This window comes from Equus quagga, chromosome 16 (assembly GCF_021613505.1).
Source record: "Equus quagga isolate Etosha38 chromosome 16, UCLA_HA_Equagga_1.0, whole genome shotgun sequence".
NCBI lineage: Eukaryota > Metazoa > Chordata > Mammalia > Perissodactyla > Equidae > Equus > Equus quagga.
Window position 1 is genome coordinate 51,874,735 of NC_060282.1, and position 20,871 is coordinate 51,895,605.

At 37.6% G+C, this 20,871-nt stretch overlaps 1 protein-coding gene across 1 annotated transcript in view; it reads right to left on the reverse strand.

Moving 5' to 3' along the window:
• PXDNL (peroxidasin like) overlaps positions 1 to 20,871 on the reverse strand; it is a 443,189-nt gene that overhangs the window by 130,966 nt on the left and 291,352 nt on the right. Inside the window, 2 exon segments of the mRNA XM_046641842.1 lie at positions 5,290 to 5,379; positions 17,611 to 17,682. Of these exon segments, the coding sequence (XP_046497798.1) occupies positions 5,290 to 5,379; positions 17,611 to 17,682 (162 nt within the window).

A 20,871-nucleotide genomic window follows, 5' to 3' on the forward strand; every position in this document is an offset into this window, starting at 1 on the left:
TAGAGGCTTTCTTGCTCAAAGGAGACCTATAAATGCTCTGTGTATGATCCATGCCGCTGCCCCAGATGACTTGCTCTTTCTCTTGTAAATCTCCTTGACATCAATATGGACAGGCATGCATTCCCTGTGCTCTCAATTTTCCCTAAAGGACAGAGGCAGAACCCTTTTTATTTTATTTTTTTATACTAAAAGGGCTGGCAATGCCGTTACAAAGCTCCTCATCTTCAACTGTCTCTTGCAGACTGTGACCGGAAGGCCCTTTACATGTCCTTGTGGTATTTCCTAATCTAGGAGCAGATTATTCACTTTCGCTAAATTTTACTATATTTTCCTAATCTTTCCCAGTATTTTTTTCTCATGAAATAAAACTGATAGATAAACAAAGAGAATTATGGTATATATCTCCAATCTCATCGAAAGATACATAGCAAAAAGGCACAGGAGTAATAAATTATCTCTTTCATCCATCCCAAGGGTTAAAAAGGGGGCACTAACTCTATGGAATTCACAAGTCTGTCTACAGTGGTAATCAGGTCACACTCTATCCAGAGATAAAACTCTATCCAGTGATAAAACGACAATATGAGCATATTTATAATAGTGATAAAGGTTAAGTTGTTTAAATTTTATTGTAATAAGTAATGCATTATGTGACTTAAGCAGAATAAAAAATGCTATAATTTTTAATAATTTGTATAGCAAGTCCTTAAAAAACATTTGAGAAAACAATAAACAAAGGAACCACTTTGCATGTAAATTAAGACATCACCCAGTTGTTTTAATTTAGGAGTTTTTATTAATATCATGTTATTGGAACAATAAAAGTTTTTTCTAAAAGTAAAAAAAAAACCATGCTCTTCTCCAGATTTAGAATTTAGAGTACTTCCAGAGAACTATATATTTTTAAATAAATTTAAGAAGATTTATTGTCTGATGATTTAGTGAAGTATATCGCAGATGCTTATAGTTCATAATACTAAGTTATATTGTATTTAAATTGTACTACACTAAAAATGACACCTATATTTGGCAGCATTAAATGGTTAAATTAAAGAAAAAAACTCACACATTAAAAAGTTATTTAATGGTATAGATTTTCTTTACTTAATGCTTCCATCAAGACTTCAAACTAAGCTGAAAAAATAAAACCAGGGCTGGAACAGACAATACTTTCAGGCGTGTCTAGAGTGATGTACAAGACACAAAAGTTTGCTAGCGCTTGTTCAGGAAGACACTGATGAGTTCAGTGTCCTTGGCTGTTTCTTGTCACCGACTGATTTACTGTATCAGCTACTCGGTTAAAAATCTACTCAATATTAATGAGTCCAAAGTTCACTCATCTGATTTAAATTTTGAGTTTAATGTCTGGTAATTTTATCAAAAGCAGTCTGTAGTTGTTAAATATTAACAAGTAAATTCTCTCTTCAGTATCACCATGAGATTTCTCTGAGTTGAACACAAGCACATACTTGTGATGTCAGTACAAATCAATAGGGAACATCACAGACACTGGGCCCTAACAGTTGGGAATGTTCCATTTCCCTGATGTCATCATCGCTTCTTATCAGCCCTCCATTAATCAGTGAGCCACATCGTCCCTTATGTATAATCATGGTTGTGTGTTTTAGTAACAACTGAGCACAAGATTTAATTTCTTCTTTTCATTACTGTCAACTTCAATTAAGATTTTCATCCATAGCAAGGATACAAAACATGAAAAAAACAACTAAAGGATATATTTTTCACTTAGTGCTTGAAAAACTCCTTTGTGTTTGGAAAAGAACCCATAGTATGAGAACTAGATTTTTATAAAAAAAAAATCTGTTTGGGAACCCTTTATAAATAGAGCATTTCCAAATTTATGCTGGGAACGTATTGTTTGAAACATTGCCTATAATTTAGAGCCATGAATTTTGAAAAATAAAAAGCTATAGAGTAAAACAATAAGAAAAGTGGGTTATCTTAATCTTTGTTAGACCACACTAAATATTAATAGCACACTGTGCTTAAAATAATTCCCATTTTACTGTTTTCCGTTTTGAAAATGCTCTTATATCAAATATCACACCAGGTGTGTTAAATAAAAGACAACTGCCTTTTGATAGTATTCAGTCAAGAATCACAAGCTCAAAATAATTATTCACTGAGGCCTATTCACTGCTCGGTGGGTAATTTCAAAGGAAAAAAAGAGCCAGGTAAATTAATCTTTTCTGTTTGAAAACAGAGTAATATATCACCTGTACTTACATAATCCCTTTCATTTAAAGATCCAAAAGCACTTTTTAGAAGACATTTTATTCATTTTCCCAGTATACTGTGAGGAATATGGCTGTCATGAGTTAGAAATGACAGTGGAGAAACCCACATCAGGTGTCACACACAGACCCCAGCAATGACACGGCAAATGTAACCCACACAGATTCCTCTGACTCCAGGTGCTACCAGCGAATTGACATTCCCCCAGTTGTTGAAAGAATTCATTGTGGAAGATGGAATTTATTTGATAATAGATGTAGCTTATTTATTAGCCCTCAGTCACTTCCCCATATACTGATTTTCTTATCTAAAAGACAGTCTGCATGGGCACAAGTTTGAGGATTTGGAATAACCAGGTGCCAGTGTCCACCATCTCAGACTGATCAAGATCTCATGAACCCTGGGCCAGGTTGCTCAAATCATCTGTGTATAAGTTTACCGTTACCATAAACGGTCAGCTACCGTCTACAAAAATAGATACTTCATCAACATGACATACTAACAAAATTATCTTAAAAGTGGCTTAAAACATTTGAAGTACATATAGCACATGCATATAAGATCCATACTTGTACATCACTGTAAGTAGGGCCTCCCTCAGCTTCTTTACTAGTATTTATTTCTGTGTGTTTCATAAATAGAGTGAATGCTGTTTCATTAAATGTAAGAGGTAAGAACAAAAAAGCTATTATTGATACTTAACAAGAAAACATAATAGAAAATAATAGAAAAAACTAAGAGCTTTAGCATGTCAAGACTTTTTGAGAATCTTAAAAGCCAAGAATGATACTCAAATAGAAATCTATATACAGAAGAAACACTTAATGGGAGTTATAATTGCAAATATACGAAAACAGTGACTCTAATCATAAATGATGTAACAAATCCAAGAAGAGAAAGAAGGCAAGTAAAAAATAAAACATAATATTCCTCCCACTACCAGAATAAAGCTTGCTATAAGCTTGTTACAAAATGTCTTGGCAGTTTTCATTTCCCAGATATGATTAAAAAACAAGAATGTTAAAACAACGAGATACCACTACACACCTATGGGAATGGCCAAAATCCAGAACACTGACAACACCAATTGCTGGTGAGGATGTGGAGCTTTAGGAACTCTCATTCATTACTGGCGGGAATGCAAAATTGGTACAGCCACTATAGAAGACGGTTTGGCAGTTTCTTACAAAACTAAACATGCTCTTGTCATACCATCCAGCAATCATGCTCCTCAGTATTTGTCCAAAGGAGGTGAAACTTATGTCCACTCAAAAACCTGCACATGTTGGTAGCAGCTTTATTCCTAATTGCCAAAATTTGGAAGCAACCAATATGTTCCTCAGTAGGTGAAGGGATAAACTGTGGTACATCCAGACAATAGAATATTATTCAGCACTAAAAAGTAATGAGCTATCCAGCCATGAAGAGACATGGAAGAAACTTAAATGCATATTACCAAGTGAAAGAAGTTAATCTGAAAAGGCTGCATACTAAATGATTCCAACTATATGACATCCTGAAGAAGGCAAAACTTTGGAGACAGTAGAAAGGTCAGTGCCGGAAGCTAGGGGGAAGAAGGGATGAATAGGTGGAGTACAGAGGACTTTTAGGGCAGTGAAAATACCCTGTATGATATTATAATGATGGATATATGTCATTATGCTTTTGTCCAACCCACACAATGTATGCCACCAAGAGTGAATCCTAATGTAAACTATGGACTCTGGGTGATTATGATGTGTCAACGTAGGTTCATCAATTATAACAAATGTACCTCTCTGGTGGGGGATGTTGATTCTGGGAGAGGCTATGCATGTGTAGGGGCAGGGAGTATGTGGGAAATCTTGGTACTTTCTGCTGTTTTGCTGTCAACCTACAACAAATTTAAAAAGTAAAGTCTATTAAAAAAAAACAAAACAAACAAGAATGAATGTGCGTATTATTCCAAATGGCTGTGATGCGACCAGTTCTGACAACAAGTAAGAAAACTTTGGCAGAAAAAGAGAACCATCAAGCAAAACCTTGCGGGTCTGAGCACAGTCAAAGAGCACAGCTGAGGAGAAAAGACTGTGAGGCAGTGCCTTGGGTCTGCTGTGAGAACTGCCAAGAAAGTGGGGAATATGAACTTGCAAAACTGGACTAGGACTGGATGAATTGCCCTCTTGATTATTCACGATCCTTTAAGCACAAAGATTCCAAGCATCATTTCCAGGCACCAATTAAACACAAATTTATTTCCCCCAGTGTTCTGATTTTTACTTAATCTTAAAATTCCCATGCTCACAGACGTGATCTGGGCACACAACATCAGAAAACAGCAACAAAGTGGCCTTCAAGGCAGGTGAGAGATACACCTTTGTGATTTTTCCACTATGTGTTCTCCAACCAGCACCGAGAAGCAGGACATTTGACCTTAACCTGATAACTGGAATTTATATTTGTGTACTGAGGGAAAAAAGAACCAAAAAGAAAATCATCAACAATGCAGTAGTATACACACAGATCAGGGTGAAGAGGCAGATCAAAGACAGATTCACAGGTGCAGAAAATTGAGGCAAACGGAGCCTATGAGAGGACCGGTACTGGGAATTCCCTTTTGTTATGTTTAATCTAGGAAGAAGTGAACTGTACTAGTAACTGGGGTGACGAGGGAAGACTTCTGAAGCCTGGCCAGAGGAGTTAGACTTTCTTTGGAACTTCTCAAGTCTCTTTTTTAATAAAAAGTTAAAGGAAAAGGAAGTCTTGGGAGACTTTAGATTTGACCAGCAAGGAAATCACTGAGAACCGAGGAAAACTTCTATCTTCAATATTCCTTTTGAATGTCACTTCTAAGAGAATACATGAAAGCTCGGTAGACTATCTGTGTCCTCAATCACTCTGCAGTTAACAAAACCGTTTCCACCCTAACACACTAGAACTGACTGATCTTTCATGGCAAAAGGAGACGAAGGCAAAACATTGTCTGGGATTTATTTATTTTGGAGAAAATCGTACGGAAATCATTTCTGTGTTTATGCACTTGCTTTCACTTACAGTCTCTTTAATGAATCCAGATGAGAAAAGCTCCCAGCTGGGATTTTAGATAATTTGTTATTATGCAAAAATCCAAAAAATAAAAGATAACTTTTAATCACAATGCAGTAATGATGAGTTTAGAGGACAGACTTTTTTTTTTTTACCTAATTGTAAATCTAGATACATTTAAACAAGTATTTCAGTGAGAAAGGGTGAATACAAAGCAGAGTGTCATTTATGCAAGCATTTGTTTTAAAGATTTACATATATGTATCTGCCACTGTATTGGTATCTTTTCGTAGGTGGTCTTTTGAATTTTTTCGTTTTGTTTAGTTAGAGATTACGAATGCTAAAGAGAAATCACAAAAATAAGATTTAAACAGATAAGAAACCAAAGAGGACAATGTATTCATCGTAAAGAATGGCACAATCAAAGTAGACTGCAGGGGCCAGTCTGGTGGCATAGTGGTTAAGTTCTTGTGCTCCACTTTGGCGGCCCGGGGTTCACTGGTTCAGATCCTGCACCCAGACCTACACATCGCTCATCAGGTCATGCTGTGGTGGCATCCCACACGGAAGAACTAGAATGACTTACAACTAGGATATACAACTAGGTACTGAGGTACTGGGGCTTTGGGGTGAAAAAAAAGAAGGAAGATTGGCAACAAATGTTAGCTCAGGGCCAATGTTCCTCACCAAAAAGTATACCTTAAAAAAAAAAAAAAGCAGACTGCAGAAGCCTGCAAATGAATCATGATAGACTGGATACTGTGGGTGGCAACCCTTTGTCTGTCTTTCAGCTTACTGGCCATTGCAGTTTTGCAAAACTAGTCTCACTTGGTGCTGCTGTGGTCGCTGGCTCAGCTAGCTGCTGGCCTGCTCCCTTCAGACTTACACCCATGTCGTGCCCAGGACAAGATGGTAGAGAAGTGCCTTTCCCAGGCTCTGTTGCCCACAGCTTCCTCTTCCTCTTTGGAATCTGCCACAAGAGGCGATGGAGGGAGGCTCTGGAGGACAGCAAGAGGCAGAGGAGACCCAGGCTGCAGTGTTTCTCCCCTTCCTTCCCCTTTCCAGTCCTACACTGGTTTGGGCTCCCGCAGCGCTGCCCTGGCCACACCTCCTCCTCCCGCTGCGACTGGAGACATTACTACCAGAGAAATCATCAGCTGGGGACAGTTAGGTTGCCAGCACCACTGAACGCACATTCCACAAAGAGCACGTCTATGAAGAGAGGAGCAAACAACAGTCTATGCAAAACAGAGGAAAGGTCTGTGCCATTTATGTCCTGAGACATGAGGAAATGAGCGTAAATAATCAAATTATGTCTAGAAAATGTTAACAATTAGCTACATCCAGCCTCTCTCTGAGTCTTATTTCATGACTAGCATCCCTGTCTCAAAATTAAATAAGATCATCTGACCATGTTTTCTTATTAATGCTATGTTTTTGGCTTTATTTTACCTGTTTTATCTCTTAGGGGTTAAAGTAAAGGCTCCTGTGAACAGGAGGCAAGATCTTTTCCTGGTTTTGCAAACTTGATGCGCATTTGTGTAGATACAAATTTTTCCTTGATCCTTTCTATTTTGAATCCTTGTACTCATCTTTCCCTGCTCCACCCAATTCATCAAACTCAGGAGGAAAGACTAGAGAAGAAATAGTGAAAATTTAGGTTAAGATGGGTGAGCAGATGGAAGTCACAGGGTAATTCTCATTCCCCACCGTAAGCCCTCCTCCATTTCCGTGTCTCAGGGAAGATTAGAATGGAATTTCATGATAGAAAAATAGCTTGTAGTACGTTGCAGCTGGACCTTGGGAAAAGTCATATCATTTGGACAGTTCATGCTTACTTTATTTTTGCTAGGCTACAAGCTTATTTCATTATTTTACAACTAGTGTAGTTCATTGTGATAACAACAGTAAACAGGCTACTGTTCATTCTCTTAACATATTTAAAAGGCTGGAAATTACACCCATAATCAGAGATTGAAAGATGTTACCTATTTTCCAAGTCACGTAGACCAGAATTAATTGTTTAACAGGCGAAACAAATCAAGAAAAAAGGACACCTCCAACATCCCAGATTTTGAAGCAGTGCATGTAAATACTTAAAAATCTTCATCAAGAATTTTTCTTAATTTTGTACAAATGGTGACAAAATGTACAAACTGATGTTATTTCAACATTAGTTTATGTCATACATATTATTATGGTTCCCAAATCAGATATCACTGCTACTATTATTGCTATAACTGTTTGTTTCTAAGCAAATTAATCTCTCTAAGTCTCAGTTCCTTTATCTATAAAATGGGGACTTACTATAATAGTAATTATTACTATTTATCTCCTAGACCACTATCTCAGTGACAGCGTTAACAGAGTAGTACTGTGTCGCAGTACTGTCAAGCAGGGGGGCAAACTGTTTGCCTGGACTTTCTTTTTTCTCGTTCTTCTTTTCAACTTCTGTGAAGTTAATCTTCAAACTGTCTCTACAATGTATTTGTTGATTTCTGCCTGTAGAAGTATCACTTTGATACTCCTAACAACAACCTAAAAAGCACTTCTTCCTGTTTTGGAAGGTTTGTATAATTGTTTGCTGCTGACGTCTTCTATCAAAGATTGTTGGTCAAAAAAATAATAGTTTAGCAGAATCCACTGCATGGAAATTAACCAAAGACGGATCTCTTTTCTGTGACAGAAATATAACTGTTATCAAAAAAGCCAAGCCATGAATGATTTTTTTCGACATAAATGTCCTGAGAAGGGAAGAAAAGTGAATATTCTACCTGAAATTCAAGATGGTGTTTCAAGATACATCCACTGGAAATCTAAGAGACTTCTGAGAAATAGAGAAAATGATATTCAGCTCCTACTCGAGAAAACGTCTTAAACAAGCCTTGGCTTTAGTGAGGTGTGTGCCTGATAAAGAAGATGTTTTCCAGACTGGCTGGCTCCATGCAAGTCCACGTGTTGCTTCATAAAGCATCCAGTGTGATGTCGTTTGGAGCCTGTATTCTCCCCAAACCAGCAAAACCAAATGCGTTTTCAGGCACCATGAGTGTTCTTTCTGGGTACAGAATACCAAAGTTTTCTTTTCCCTGTACTTCTTTCATTTTTTCAAGACAGAATCATTAAAGACTTCAGAAGAAGCACAGAAAATACTGTGGCTTGATGAGGTTGGTATGCACATAAAGATAAAAACAAGGAGCCAACTTTACCAAGAATGTCCATAGTCTCACCAATTTGCAAGTGGCATTGGAGAAAAATGATAGTTGTCAGGTTCTTCAATGCCAATCATGAATTATTACACAAAATGTCAGATTTCTGTACACTTTAACAGAGGCGTTATTGCAATTTTCTGCCTGTGCATCAAGCTCTAAACCAGCTTGAATATTTCAACCCATGTGGCTTCACCAAATGTGCATAAATTCCTTTGTTTGGAGATGTAATAATAAATAGTTTATGATGTTTAAAGATAAGACTTATCCATTGGAGAAGAATCTAATTTTGGTAAATGATGTTCAAATCAAGCCTCCTATTCATAGGAAAGATGAAGATGCAGATCTTCCCTTGCCTGTCTTGGCATCATGTCTCCGCTGAAAAGAATGTTCCCATCCAAGTGAGAGGGCTTGTTGATATTTACGAATGTAACACAAGGGGGCTTTGATCAAATCCCATCAATAAGGAAGGATTCTAGATATCCTGCTGCTGCTGCTGAGTGCACATTGCTCGAGGATGCGCTGGCACAGGCACAGTCATGCTAAATTTGTTTACACTGAGAAACACCTTAAGAGAATAATTTAATTTTAATATTTAAATATTATTGCAACTAACAAATTTCAAAGTTATAGGGAGAAGAATTCTGATTCAAAATAGTGAACTGGGCATACAAATTTGCCTCATTCTCTTTCAGGACTACACAGAAATAATAGCCCAGATGGTCAATACAAATAAATAAGCCCATAACAATCAAGAGGACAGAATGTGGAAGGCCACCAACAGAGAAGAGATTTCAGCAAATTCTGGAAACACATAAAATGCATGGGAGAGGGTTGACAAATGAAATCAAGAAAGCTGCAGCCCAGAGAAAACTGAGGCAGGAACAGTCTGATGGTTCGAGTGCAAAAACACCAGAGAGAGCAGAGAGACAGGAGTGAGATGTGGGGCTGAAAACAGGGGTTTACTAAACATGTAGATGGAGAAACACAATTAATTGGTAGCTGCCGCCACTATAAGGACCCCTGCTGCTAAGAGGAAAAAATTATGCATGTAATTCGTCTTCTTCATATATGTTCTTCTCTAAAGAAATTGATCAAATTGATACAAGAAAAGTAATGGGTTTTGTGTGGAGCTAGAACTCAAGAGAAAGCCTTTCTCATTCTAGTGTTTGGGAGGAGAAATCTGCCATTTTTCTCCCCAAGTGTCCAAACTAAAATTCCCACCAAGGGGAAATTTTGCATAAAATGGACCCACCTACAGGAGAGCAGGGGAAACCTGACCACCTACTCAATATTTTCAAATATGAATAGACAATCAAGGGTCACAAAGCAGAGGAGTTTAATCAGGACCATGACAAAGAAAGACCAAGACAAAAAGAAAGGAAACTAACTCCAGAATAAGCAGGGAAATTCAAAGAAAAAAGAAAAAAATAACAGAACAGATTATGATTAACATATTCAGAGGTCTTTCAAGAAATATGTGCATATGTATTTACTCAAATAATAGGAAGAAAATCAAAAATTAAAACCTTTGTTGTTAGCCAATTCTCCACGCCATAAAGCCCATTCATGGATTCTAAGATAAGAACCCCCTTGAAGACAGAAAATTTATTTGTAGAAATAATAGAGGAAAATTTTCCTAACCTGAGGAAGGAAACAGACATCCAAGTTCAGGAAGTACAGAGAGCTCCAAACAAGATAAGCCCAAAGAGGCCTACACCAAGACATATTATAATCAAAATGTCCAAAAGTAAAAACACAGAGAGAATCCTAAAAGCAGCAAGGGAAAGGCCACGAGTGACATATAAAGGGAAACCCATCACTGTTGGTGGGAATGCAAACCGGTGCAGCCACTATGGAAAACAGTATGGAGATTTCTCAAAAAGTTAAAAATAGAAATACCTTATGACCCAGCCATCCCACTACTGGGTATCTATCCTAAGAACCTGAAATCAGCAATTCCAAAAGTCCCATGCACCCCTATGTTCATTGCAGCATTATTTACAATAGCCAAGACATGGAAGCAACCTAAGTGCCCAGCAACTGATGATTGGATAAAGAAGATATCGTATATATATATATAATGAAATACTACTCAACCATAAAAAAGGACAAAATCGTCCCATTCACAACAACATGGATGGACTTTGAGGGTATTATGTTAAGTGAAATAACCCAGACAAAGATAGACAAAAGGGAAGCCCATCAGGGTATCAGCGGACTTCTCAGTCGAGACCCTACAGGCAAGAAGAGAATGGCATGACATATTTAAAGTGCTAAAAGGAAAGAACCTACAGCCAAGAATACTCTATCCATCAAGGTTGTCATTCAGATTGGAAGGAGAGAGAAAGAGCTTCCCAGACAAGCAAAAATTAAAGGAGTTTATCACCAAGAAACCAGATCTGCAAGAAATGCTGAAGGGACTTACTTTAGTGGGAAAGCAACGACTACAAATAGAGATAAAAAAGATTATCAAAAACAACAACAAAAAAACAGGCAATAACATCACTTGTAAGGTAAAAGTATAGTAAAGGCAGCAGATCAACTACCTGTGAAGATAATATGAAGGCTAAAAGACAAATGTACTAAAATCACCTATTTCAGTGATAAGAGGGTAATGGATAGACACACACTAAACAAGAGACTATATATGATTTGAAAAACATACAATGTGGGAGGAGGGGAGTGAAAAAGTAAAGCTTTTAGAAAGAGGTCAAGCTAAAGTGTCTATCTACTCAATATAGACTGTTATATGCATAGTATATTAAATAGGATCCTCATGGTAATCACAAATCAGAAACCTATAACAAGCAAGAAAAAAAGTAAGACAAAGGAAATCAAACATATTACTAAAGGTAGCCATCAAACCACAATGGAAAAGAGCAAGAGAAAAAGAAAGGAACAGAAAAGAACTACTAAAACACCCAGAAAAAAAAGTGACAAAATGGCAATAAATACATACTTATCACTAGCTACTTTAAATGTCAATGGACTAAATGCTCAATCAAATGCAATAGGGTGGCCAATTCGATAAAAAAACAAGACTCATGTATATGCTGCATACAAGAGACACACTTCACACCTACAGACACTCACAAACTGAAAGTGAAAGGATGGAAAAAGATATTCCATGCAAATGGCAAAGAAAAGAAAGCAGGGGTAGCAATAGTCATATCAGACAAAATAGACTTTAAAACAAAAACTGTAAAAAGAGACAAAGACGGGCACCACATAATGATAAAGGGAACAATCCAACAAGAAAATATAACACTTGTAAATAGCTATGCACCCAACATAGGAGCACCTAGACATATAAAGCAATTATTAACAGACATAAAAGGAGAAATAGACAGTAACACGATAATAGTAGGGGACTTTAACACTCTGCTTACACCAATGGATAGATCATCCAAACAGAAGATCAATAAGGAAACACTGGCCTTAAAGGACACATTAGACCAGATGGACTTAGTAGATATATACAGAACATTCTATCCAAAAACCACAGAATACACATTCTTTTCAAATGCCCACGGAACATTCTCCAGGATTGATCACATATTAGGCCACAAAACAAGTCTCAATAAATTTAAGAAGATTGAAATAATACCATGCATCTTTTCTGACCACAAAGATATGACACTGGAAATCAACTACAGGAAGAAAACCAGAAAAGCCACAAAAATGTGGAGATTAAACAAAATGCTACTAACAACGATTGGGTCAATGAAGAAATCAAAAAATTCCTGGAGACAAATGAAAGTGAAAATACGACATGCCAAAATCTGTGGGATACAGCAAAAGCAGTTCTACAAGAGAAGTTTATAGCAATTCAGGCCTACCTTAAGAAAGAAGAAAAATCCCGAATAGACAATCTAAAAGTGCACCTAAAGGTACTGGCAAAAGAACAACAAACAAAGCCCAAAATCAGCAGAAGGAAGGAAAAATAAAAATCAGAGCAGAAATAAATGAAGCAGAGACTAAAAAAAAATAGAAAAAATTAATGAAACCAAGAGCTGGTTCTTTGAAAAGATAAACAAAGTTGACAAACCCTCAGCTAGACCCACCAAGAAAAAAAGAGAGAAGGCTCAAATAGACAAAATCAGAAATGAAAGAGGAAAGATTACAATGGACACCTCAGAAATAGAAAAGATAATAAGAGAATACTATGAAACGCTATATGCCAACAAATTGGATAATCTAGCAGAAATGGATAAATTCTTAGAAACATACAACCTTCCAAAAGTGGACCAAGAAGAAGTGGAAAATTTGAATGGACTGATCACCAGTGAGAACACTGAAACAGCAATCAAAAACCTCCCAAAAAATAAAAGTCCAGCACCAGATGGCTTCCCTGGTGAACTCTACCAAACATTCAAAGAAGTCTTAATACCTATCCTTCTCAAACTTTTTCAAAAAATTGAAGAGGACGGGAGGCTTCCTAACTCCTTCTACGAAGCCAAAATTATCCTGATACCAAAACCAGACAAGGACAACACAAAACAAGAAAATTACAGGCCAATATCACTGATGAACATCGAGGCAAACATCCTCAACAAAATACTAGCAAATCGAATACAACAATACATTAAAAAGATCATACGTCATGATGAAGTGGGTTTCATTCCAGGGATGCAGGGATGGTTCATCATCTACAAATCTATCAATGTGATACGCCACATTAACAAAATGAAGAATAAAAATCACATGATCATCTCAATAGATGCAGAGAAAGCATTTGACAGGATACAGCATCCAATTATGATAAAAACTCTAAATAAAATGGGTATAGAAGGAAAATACCTCAACATAGTAAAGGCCATATATGACAAACCCACAGCAAATATCATTCTCAATGGAGAAAAACTGAAAGCTATCCCTCTAAGAACAGGAACCAGACAAGGATGCCCACTGTCACCACTCTTATTTAACATAGTATTGGAAGTCCTAGCCAGAGCAATCAGGCAAGAAAAAGAAATAAAAGGGATCCATATTGGAAAAGAAGAAGTGAAACTGTCACTCTTTGCAGACGACATGATTTTATATCTAGAAAACCCTAAAGTTTCCACTAAAAAACTTTTAGAAATAAAGGAATACAGTCAAGTCACAGGATATAAAATCAATGTACAAAAATCGGTTGCATTTCTATACACTAACAACGAAGTAGCAGAAAGAGAAATTAAGAATACAATCCCATTTACAATTGCAACAAAAAGAATAAAATACCTAGGAATAAACTTAACCAAAGAGGTGAAAGATCTGTACACGGAAAACTATAAAACATTGTTGAAAGAAATTGAAGAAGAAACAAAGAAATGGAAAGATATTCCGTGTTCTTGGATTGGAAGAATTAACATCATAAAAATGTCCGTACTTCCTAAAGCAATCTATAGATTCAATGCAATCCCTATCAAAGTTCCAACAACATTTTTTACAGAAATAGAACAAAGAATCCTAAAATTTATATGGAACAACAAAAGACCCCAAATAGCCAAAGGATTCCTGAGAAAAAAGAACAAACCTGGAGGGATCACGCTCCCTGATTTCAAAATATACCACAAAGCTAGAATAACAAAAACAGCATGGTACTGACCCAAAAACAGACACACAGATCAATGGAACAGAATCGATAGCCCAGAAATAAACCCACATGTTTATGGACAGATAATATTCGACAAGGAAGACAAGAGCATACAATGGAGAAAGGAGAGCCTCTTCAATAAATGGTGTTGGGAAAACTGGACAGCCACATGCAAAAGAATGAAAGTAGACCATTCCCTTACACCATGCACAAAAATCAACTGAAAATGGATTAAAGACTTGAATGTAAGACCTGAAACCATGAGACTTCTAGAAGAAAACATAGGCAGTACGCTCTTTGACAGTGGTCTGAGTAGCATAGTTTCAAGTCCCATGTCTGACCAGGCAAGGGAAACAAAAGAAAAAATGAACAAATGGCACTACATCAAACTAAAAAGCTTCTTCACCACAAAGGAAACCATCAACAAAATGAAAAGGCAACCTAACAATTGGGAGAAGATATTTGCAAACTGTGTATCAGATAAGGGGTTAATATCCAAAATATGCAAAGAACTCATACAGCTCAACAAAAAAAAAAAAACAACAATCCAATTAGAAAATGGGCAAAAGATCTGAACAGAGATTTCTCCAAAGAAGATATACGGATGGCCAAGAGGCACATGAAAAGATGCTCAACATCATTAGCTATCAGGAAAATGCAAATCAAAACTACAATGAGGCATCACCTCACTCCGGGTCAGAATTACTATAATTAACAAGACAGGAAACAACAAATGTTGGAGAGGATGTGGAGAGAAGAGAACCCTTGTTCACTGCTGGTGGGAGTGAAAACTGGTGCAGCCACTATGGAAAGAAGTACGGAGTATCCTCAGAAAATTAAGGATAGATCTACCATATGATTCAGCTATCCCACTGCTGGATATTTATCCAAAGAACTTGAAAACACAAGGGCATAAAGATACTTGCACCCCTATGTTCATTGCAGCATTATACACAATAGCCAAGACTTGGAAGCAACCTAGGTGCCCATCAAGGGACGAATGGATAAAGAAGATGTGGTATTTACACATGATGGACTACTTCAGCCATAAGAAATGATGAAATCTGGCCATTTGTGACAACATGGATGGACCTTGAGGGTATTATGCTGAGTGAAATAAGTCAGAGGGAGAAAGTCAAATACCATATGATCTCACTCATAAGTAGAAGATGAAAACAACCAAAAAAACCCACATAGCATTGGAGATTGGATTGGTGGTTACCATAGGAGAAGCGGGGAGCGGGGAGTGCAAAAGGCTTGATTAGGCTCACCTGTGAGTGGATGCACTATAATTAATTTTCGGGTGGTGAACATGATGTAATGTACACAGAATTCAAAATATGATGTACATCCGAAAATTAACTAATTAATTAAAAAAAAGAAATAAAAGAACCCCCTTGATAACAGCAAGGCCTGCCACCACTGCCGTGGGGCTGCTGAGGGCTTTCAGATGTCTTCAGGCAGCAGGAGTGTCCGCTTCCCGTCTCTGCAGTTCTCAGTGCCACTGTTTGATAAGAACACGCAGCTAGGGTTTTGAGAGTCATAGTGGTTCAGTAGCTGTCTTGCTACACAGGAGGAAAGCAATGCTGATTCAGGAGCAAGATTTCCCCCAAAACTGAAGTTGGTGCCTCCAGTTTTTTGAGGTTGTTAGTCATCATGACGTTAAACCTTGACTTTACCAAAGTGGGACTCTCTGTTTACATGTGTTAGAGCAGGAAAAGGAGTGCAGCATGCTTCCCCACCTGCTTCCTTGTACTTCAACACATGCCTCCAGCAAACAAACAAACAAAACCAAACAATCCAATTGTAGGCATTATAATTCTTACGCTTCTTTATGCAAATAAGATTGGAGTACCCACATAGGAAAGTGGTTGACTAGCTCTTTTTATCTTTTTTTTTAAGATTGGCACCTGAGCTAACAGCTGTTGTCATTCTTCTTCTTTTTCTATTTTTTCTTTCTTCTCCCCAAAGCCCTCCAGTACATAGTTGTATATTCTAGTTGTGAGCGTCTCTGGTTGTGCTATGTGGGATGCTGCCTCAGCATGGCCTGATGAGTGGTACAAGTTCCGGGCCAGGATCCAAACAGGTGAAACCCTGGACCCCAGAAGCAGAGCATGCAAACTTAACCACTCAGTCAGGGGCCGGCCCCCTCTTTTTATCTTTTAATTTTACTAGTCTATTTTGTGTATTAATATTAAAGGGCATCTTTTTAGAAACCTACAAACTCCTAATTCAGATTTTTTTCAGATCTATTTCAATTCAAATAGATTCATGGTTAAGTTTAGCTGTATAATTCTTCATTTGCTTTCTTTTCAGAAAAAAAGTGCTGTGCCTTCAGCTCAAGACACAATAAATTTGGTAATCTAATGTATTAGAGGAAGTGAAGTAGCAGAGTATCTTCACCTGATAAAAGACAAAACAAAAGGAGGCTGTCCAAGTGTCCCCTTGGTTTGTCATTGGTGTTTAACAAAGCTTTGTCCAAATATAACATTCATTTAGAAAAGTACACACATCATGACATAGACCACAAAGACTTTCCCCAAAATGAACGCAGCTGTGTAATTACCATCCAGAGAACAACAGAAAAGACAAAACTTTACTAGGACTGCAGAAGCTCCCTCCTGTCATTCCCACACACCTCCTTCTCTACAAAGGTAATCACTGTTTTAAATTCTAATTATTACATATATTCCTGCTATCTGTTTTTGAATTTCTTCTCAAAACAAAATCAAACTATGCAATTTTCAATGTTTGGGTTTTTCTATTCCTTTTTTTTTGCTAAGGAAAATTGGCCCTGAGCTAACATCTGTTGCCAATCTTCCTCTTTTTATGCTTGAGGAAAACTAACCCTGAGCTAACATCTGTGCCAATCTTCCTCCACTTTATATGTGGGTCGCTTCCACAGCAGGGTGGATGAGTGGTCTAGGTGTGTACCTGGGATCTGAACCTGTGAACCCAGGCCACTGAAGCAGATTGCACTGAACTTAACCACTATGCCATGGGGCCAGGCCCTGGGATTTTTGTTTTTACTCAAAATGTTTCTGAGATTCATACGTGTTGTATAGTATTCTATTTTATCAATATTCAACAAGTGGTTTCTCTTTTCTTTTGTTATTGGATGCTTGGGTAGTTTCTAGTGTGGAGCTATTGGAAAGGATGTTGCCATGAACACTAAAGAACACGTCTGCTGGTGCACATGTATGTGCATTTCTGTTGTGTCTACAACTAGAAGTGGAACTGATAGCTCACAGTGGATGTGTGTGCTCAATTGTAGTAGTTTCTGCAGTAAGTTTTCAAGTGGTTTTACCTCATTTGTGGAGTGTTGTTCATCTCTTTTGCCCTATTTTTAATTGGGTTATTTGTCTTTTCTCCATTGATTTCAAACTATAGTATACCTTAGATAACTCTATTTTATAGTACAAAGGTGCAAGCTCTGCTTCTTAGGCTTACAACAAAATATTGTAATCTCCAGGGCAGTCAATATTTTGTATAAACAGAAGATGCAAAGCAGAAGCAAAGGACATTTAAAGAGTCAACACTCACAGTCGCTCTAATTTCCCAAGATCTCCAAAGCTTTCTGGCTGTAGTATTTCTATTCGGTTGAAATGAATATACCTGGAAGGCACAAAATCAAATTGGTTATTTCTTGTGCTGGTGAGTAAAATGAATCGCTTGAGGAGTTAGCAATAGCTTCAGTTGAAATCCAACTCTGAGGTATTTCAAGTCTCTTCTGCTCTTCACTGTCTTGGGTCTAAAAAACTGATGTTCCAACGGGGAACTGGAAGCCCCCCAGAAGTGGTGACTTGATGTTGCCCCTTTTCTTAGGCAGCACTCTTGAGTAAAACGATGCTAAGTGTTTGGTGAAGTTACTCTTCTATTCACCAAAACTTTTAAAGTAAGTGAATCTAGAATAATAATTAAGATTGGAATCATAATAAAACACATTACAAGTGACCACATGCTTATTTACATTTCAGAATAGAGAGAATTTTCCTGTCTAGAGAAGACTAAGAATGATATATTTGACATAATGTGATGAATATTTGAAATGAATTAACGATAGTGCCAGGGGATACATGAGAAGTAATGTGTCTTGTTTTAATCTCTCTATAACTAGACCTTTTCAGTCCTCAGTATCCCACTATGCAATTTACCCAGTAGGTATTTCCAAAGCTGCCGTTTTAGAAAGGCTTCTTTTGAAGTAACAATAAGAACAGCTGAAGAGAGAAAGGTTTACATTTTCCTCAGAAATCTTGTGATGAAATGGAGAAGAATGCCTTCAAAGCAGAGAGCTGAGCGGAGCAAAGCTTAGATCCACTGGTAAGGCTGCATACTTCTCCTCAAAACTTTAAACATCCACCCTGCATCTGACTTCCAGACAGGGCTTTCCAAATCATCGAAATGAAACCAACAGCGCTGGACAGCAGTCTGCAGTGAGCTCCCTTCGGAAAGCACCTCAAACCCAAAAGTCACCATGAAAAGGAACAAACAATGTCTCACACTGAATTCCGTCCATATGGAAGGACACAGTAAATTGCGCTTGACTTAGTCAACAGGAAGTTTTTTGACTGGAAGTGAGGACACACAAAAAGGGAAGATTTATATTTTATATGCTTATATAAAATAGATTTATTTAATCACAATTAGAAATGCTCTTGAAAGAAGAAAATAAAAAGATTTAAGGAAAAGAAACACCTATACTTTATTCATAGGTTTCTTTCTTATAAAATCATTATTATAGGTCCAACACTTCAGACATCTAATGCAAAAGCATAATAATTACAATAGAATGAAAAAAATGTGGTTGGAAAGGAGCAAGAATTTCAAACTGCCTTAGGTTGGCTCTTAAAGTCAGTGCTGCATCTTCCCACCCTCTGAAATTTAGCATCCTGGTGGGGGTCACAAGCATTCCTCCTAAGGGTTCCACTTATGACAAAAGCTACAACAGTGACACTGTATAAGACCCTGCAATAATTGCTTTAGCATTTGCATAAAGCAACTTTGTCTTTGTTGCTTTAAATTACTCACACTGACTCACACATACACACACTGCCCTCTACGAAACCATTACCTCTGTAATTGGTCCAGTACGCAATGAAGGAGGTAGAGCCTGGAAGAGTTAAAGAAAGAAGAGAAGGGGACGGGGTGAAGAGGAGGACTGGGTGCTGGACGCAGGAGGGGAGAGAGAGAAGCTTCAGTGACTGGGGTGAAGAACAATTTGGAAAGAGGTCTATTACAGAATTTTTTTCCAAGTGAAATGTATTGCATCGTTGGACTCCATGCTTACTAATGTAGAGTAAAAATAGACAGTTTATGATGAATATGAGTAAGTGTTGATTAGGGCTTCAAATTTAGCATGAACTAAATAATAATAATAGTAGCAGCATGAAACCCTTATTGTTCTAAGTGTTTGACATGCATTTAGTCATTTTTAATCCTCACAACTACAATGTGAGGTAGGTTCTATGAATACTCCCATTATTTAAATCAGGAAAATGTGATACAGGGAGGTTAAGCAATTGTTCAATTTCACACGGGTTAGAAATGCTAGGACCAAGGTTCAGTTTAGGCAGATTTCTTTTATCACCTGGGCCCAACAGCCTGTCTGGTGGCAAAGAGAGGAGCCGCACACAGACTCAGCTGACAAGAGGAGCACACAGAGACAACCTGGTGAGATCTGATCTAACAATGCAGGAGCAAAACCTTTCTCAGGCTCGGAAAGGGATGCTCCACAGGGAGAAGTCAAGAGCCCAAGGCCGAAGAGCTAAGTAGCAGTAAATCCAAGCCACACATTAAGCAAGATCCATTCTCGCAATCACCACCGGAGGCTGCTTCTCATCGTGCCTGGCAGCCATTCCCCACAACATTAGTGGCATCTTCTATGGAAGGTGCAGAACTCTTAAATGAAGGAAAGTATTGCATTCCAGGTCATGGAACAGCCTAACAAGCACAAGGAAAGAGGTTACAAGCCAGGGTCTGTCGTTTAACCACTCCAAAGCCAACTTTCAGATTTTAAAAGTGAATATTTTAGTTTATGAATGAGGTGGGCCCCTGTTTTTCCTCTTTCCTACTTTTTAAACTTCTTTTGAATAATTCTTTAATTAGACTTTTCACCATAAATCAAACTGGATAAAGTTTTTCCACTGGCACTATTCTTCTTGACTTCAGCAATCAAATGCGCATCCTGCAGAGTTTGCACAGGTATCTGGGTAACTAGAAAGAAGGTACCTAGAATGAAGAGAGCTTTTTGTTGAGAGGGATTCTAATATACTGAACCAACTAAAATCAGGGCCAGGAGCCAATAAAAGTGTTAAAATAACATTTTATTCAATGTCAAAGCTACTGAGATGTAAAGGACAAACCATACAATTTATTTTTTGTCAAGAGAATTTGTGGTTTGTACTCCAGAATAACTAAAGGAATTGGCAAATATTGATTTTTACATTTAAATATTTTGTACTTATTAATTCATAAGAAATGCATCATCTCTTCCTGCACGCACCCACTGAGAGCCTCCTAATCACAGCCCTGTCTACTCCCCAGTCGAGTAATGCTTCCCAAGAACACATCTCCCCGATTCCAGACTCGCCCGGGATGCCTTGCAGGTGGAATGCTTTCTGCGGGACGTCAGTCTAACAGAAATAGAATAGACAACTAGTATTTGACTTCACTACTAATAACGTGAAAAGTGCACAAAAGTAGATTTTTTTCCCAGCAGGGAAATAAGATAACCCAGAGAGTTCTGTTTGATTATAGCACAGACATCTTTAAGCTTTTGTCCATATGATTTGACAAATTTCCTAA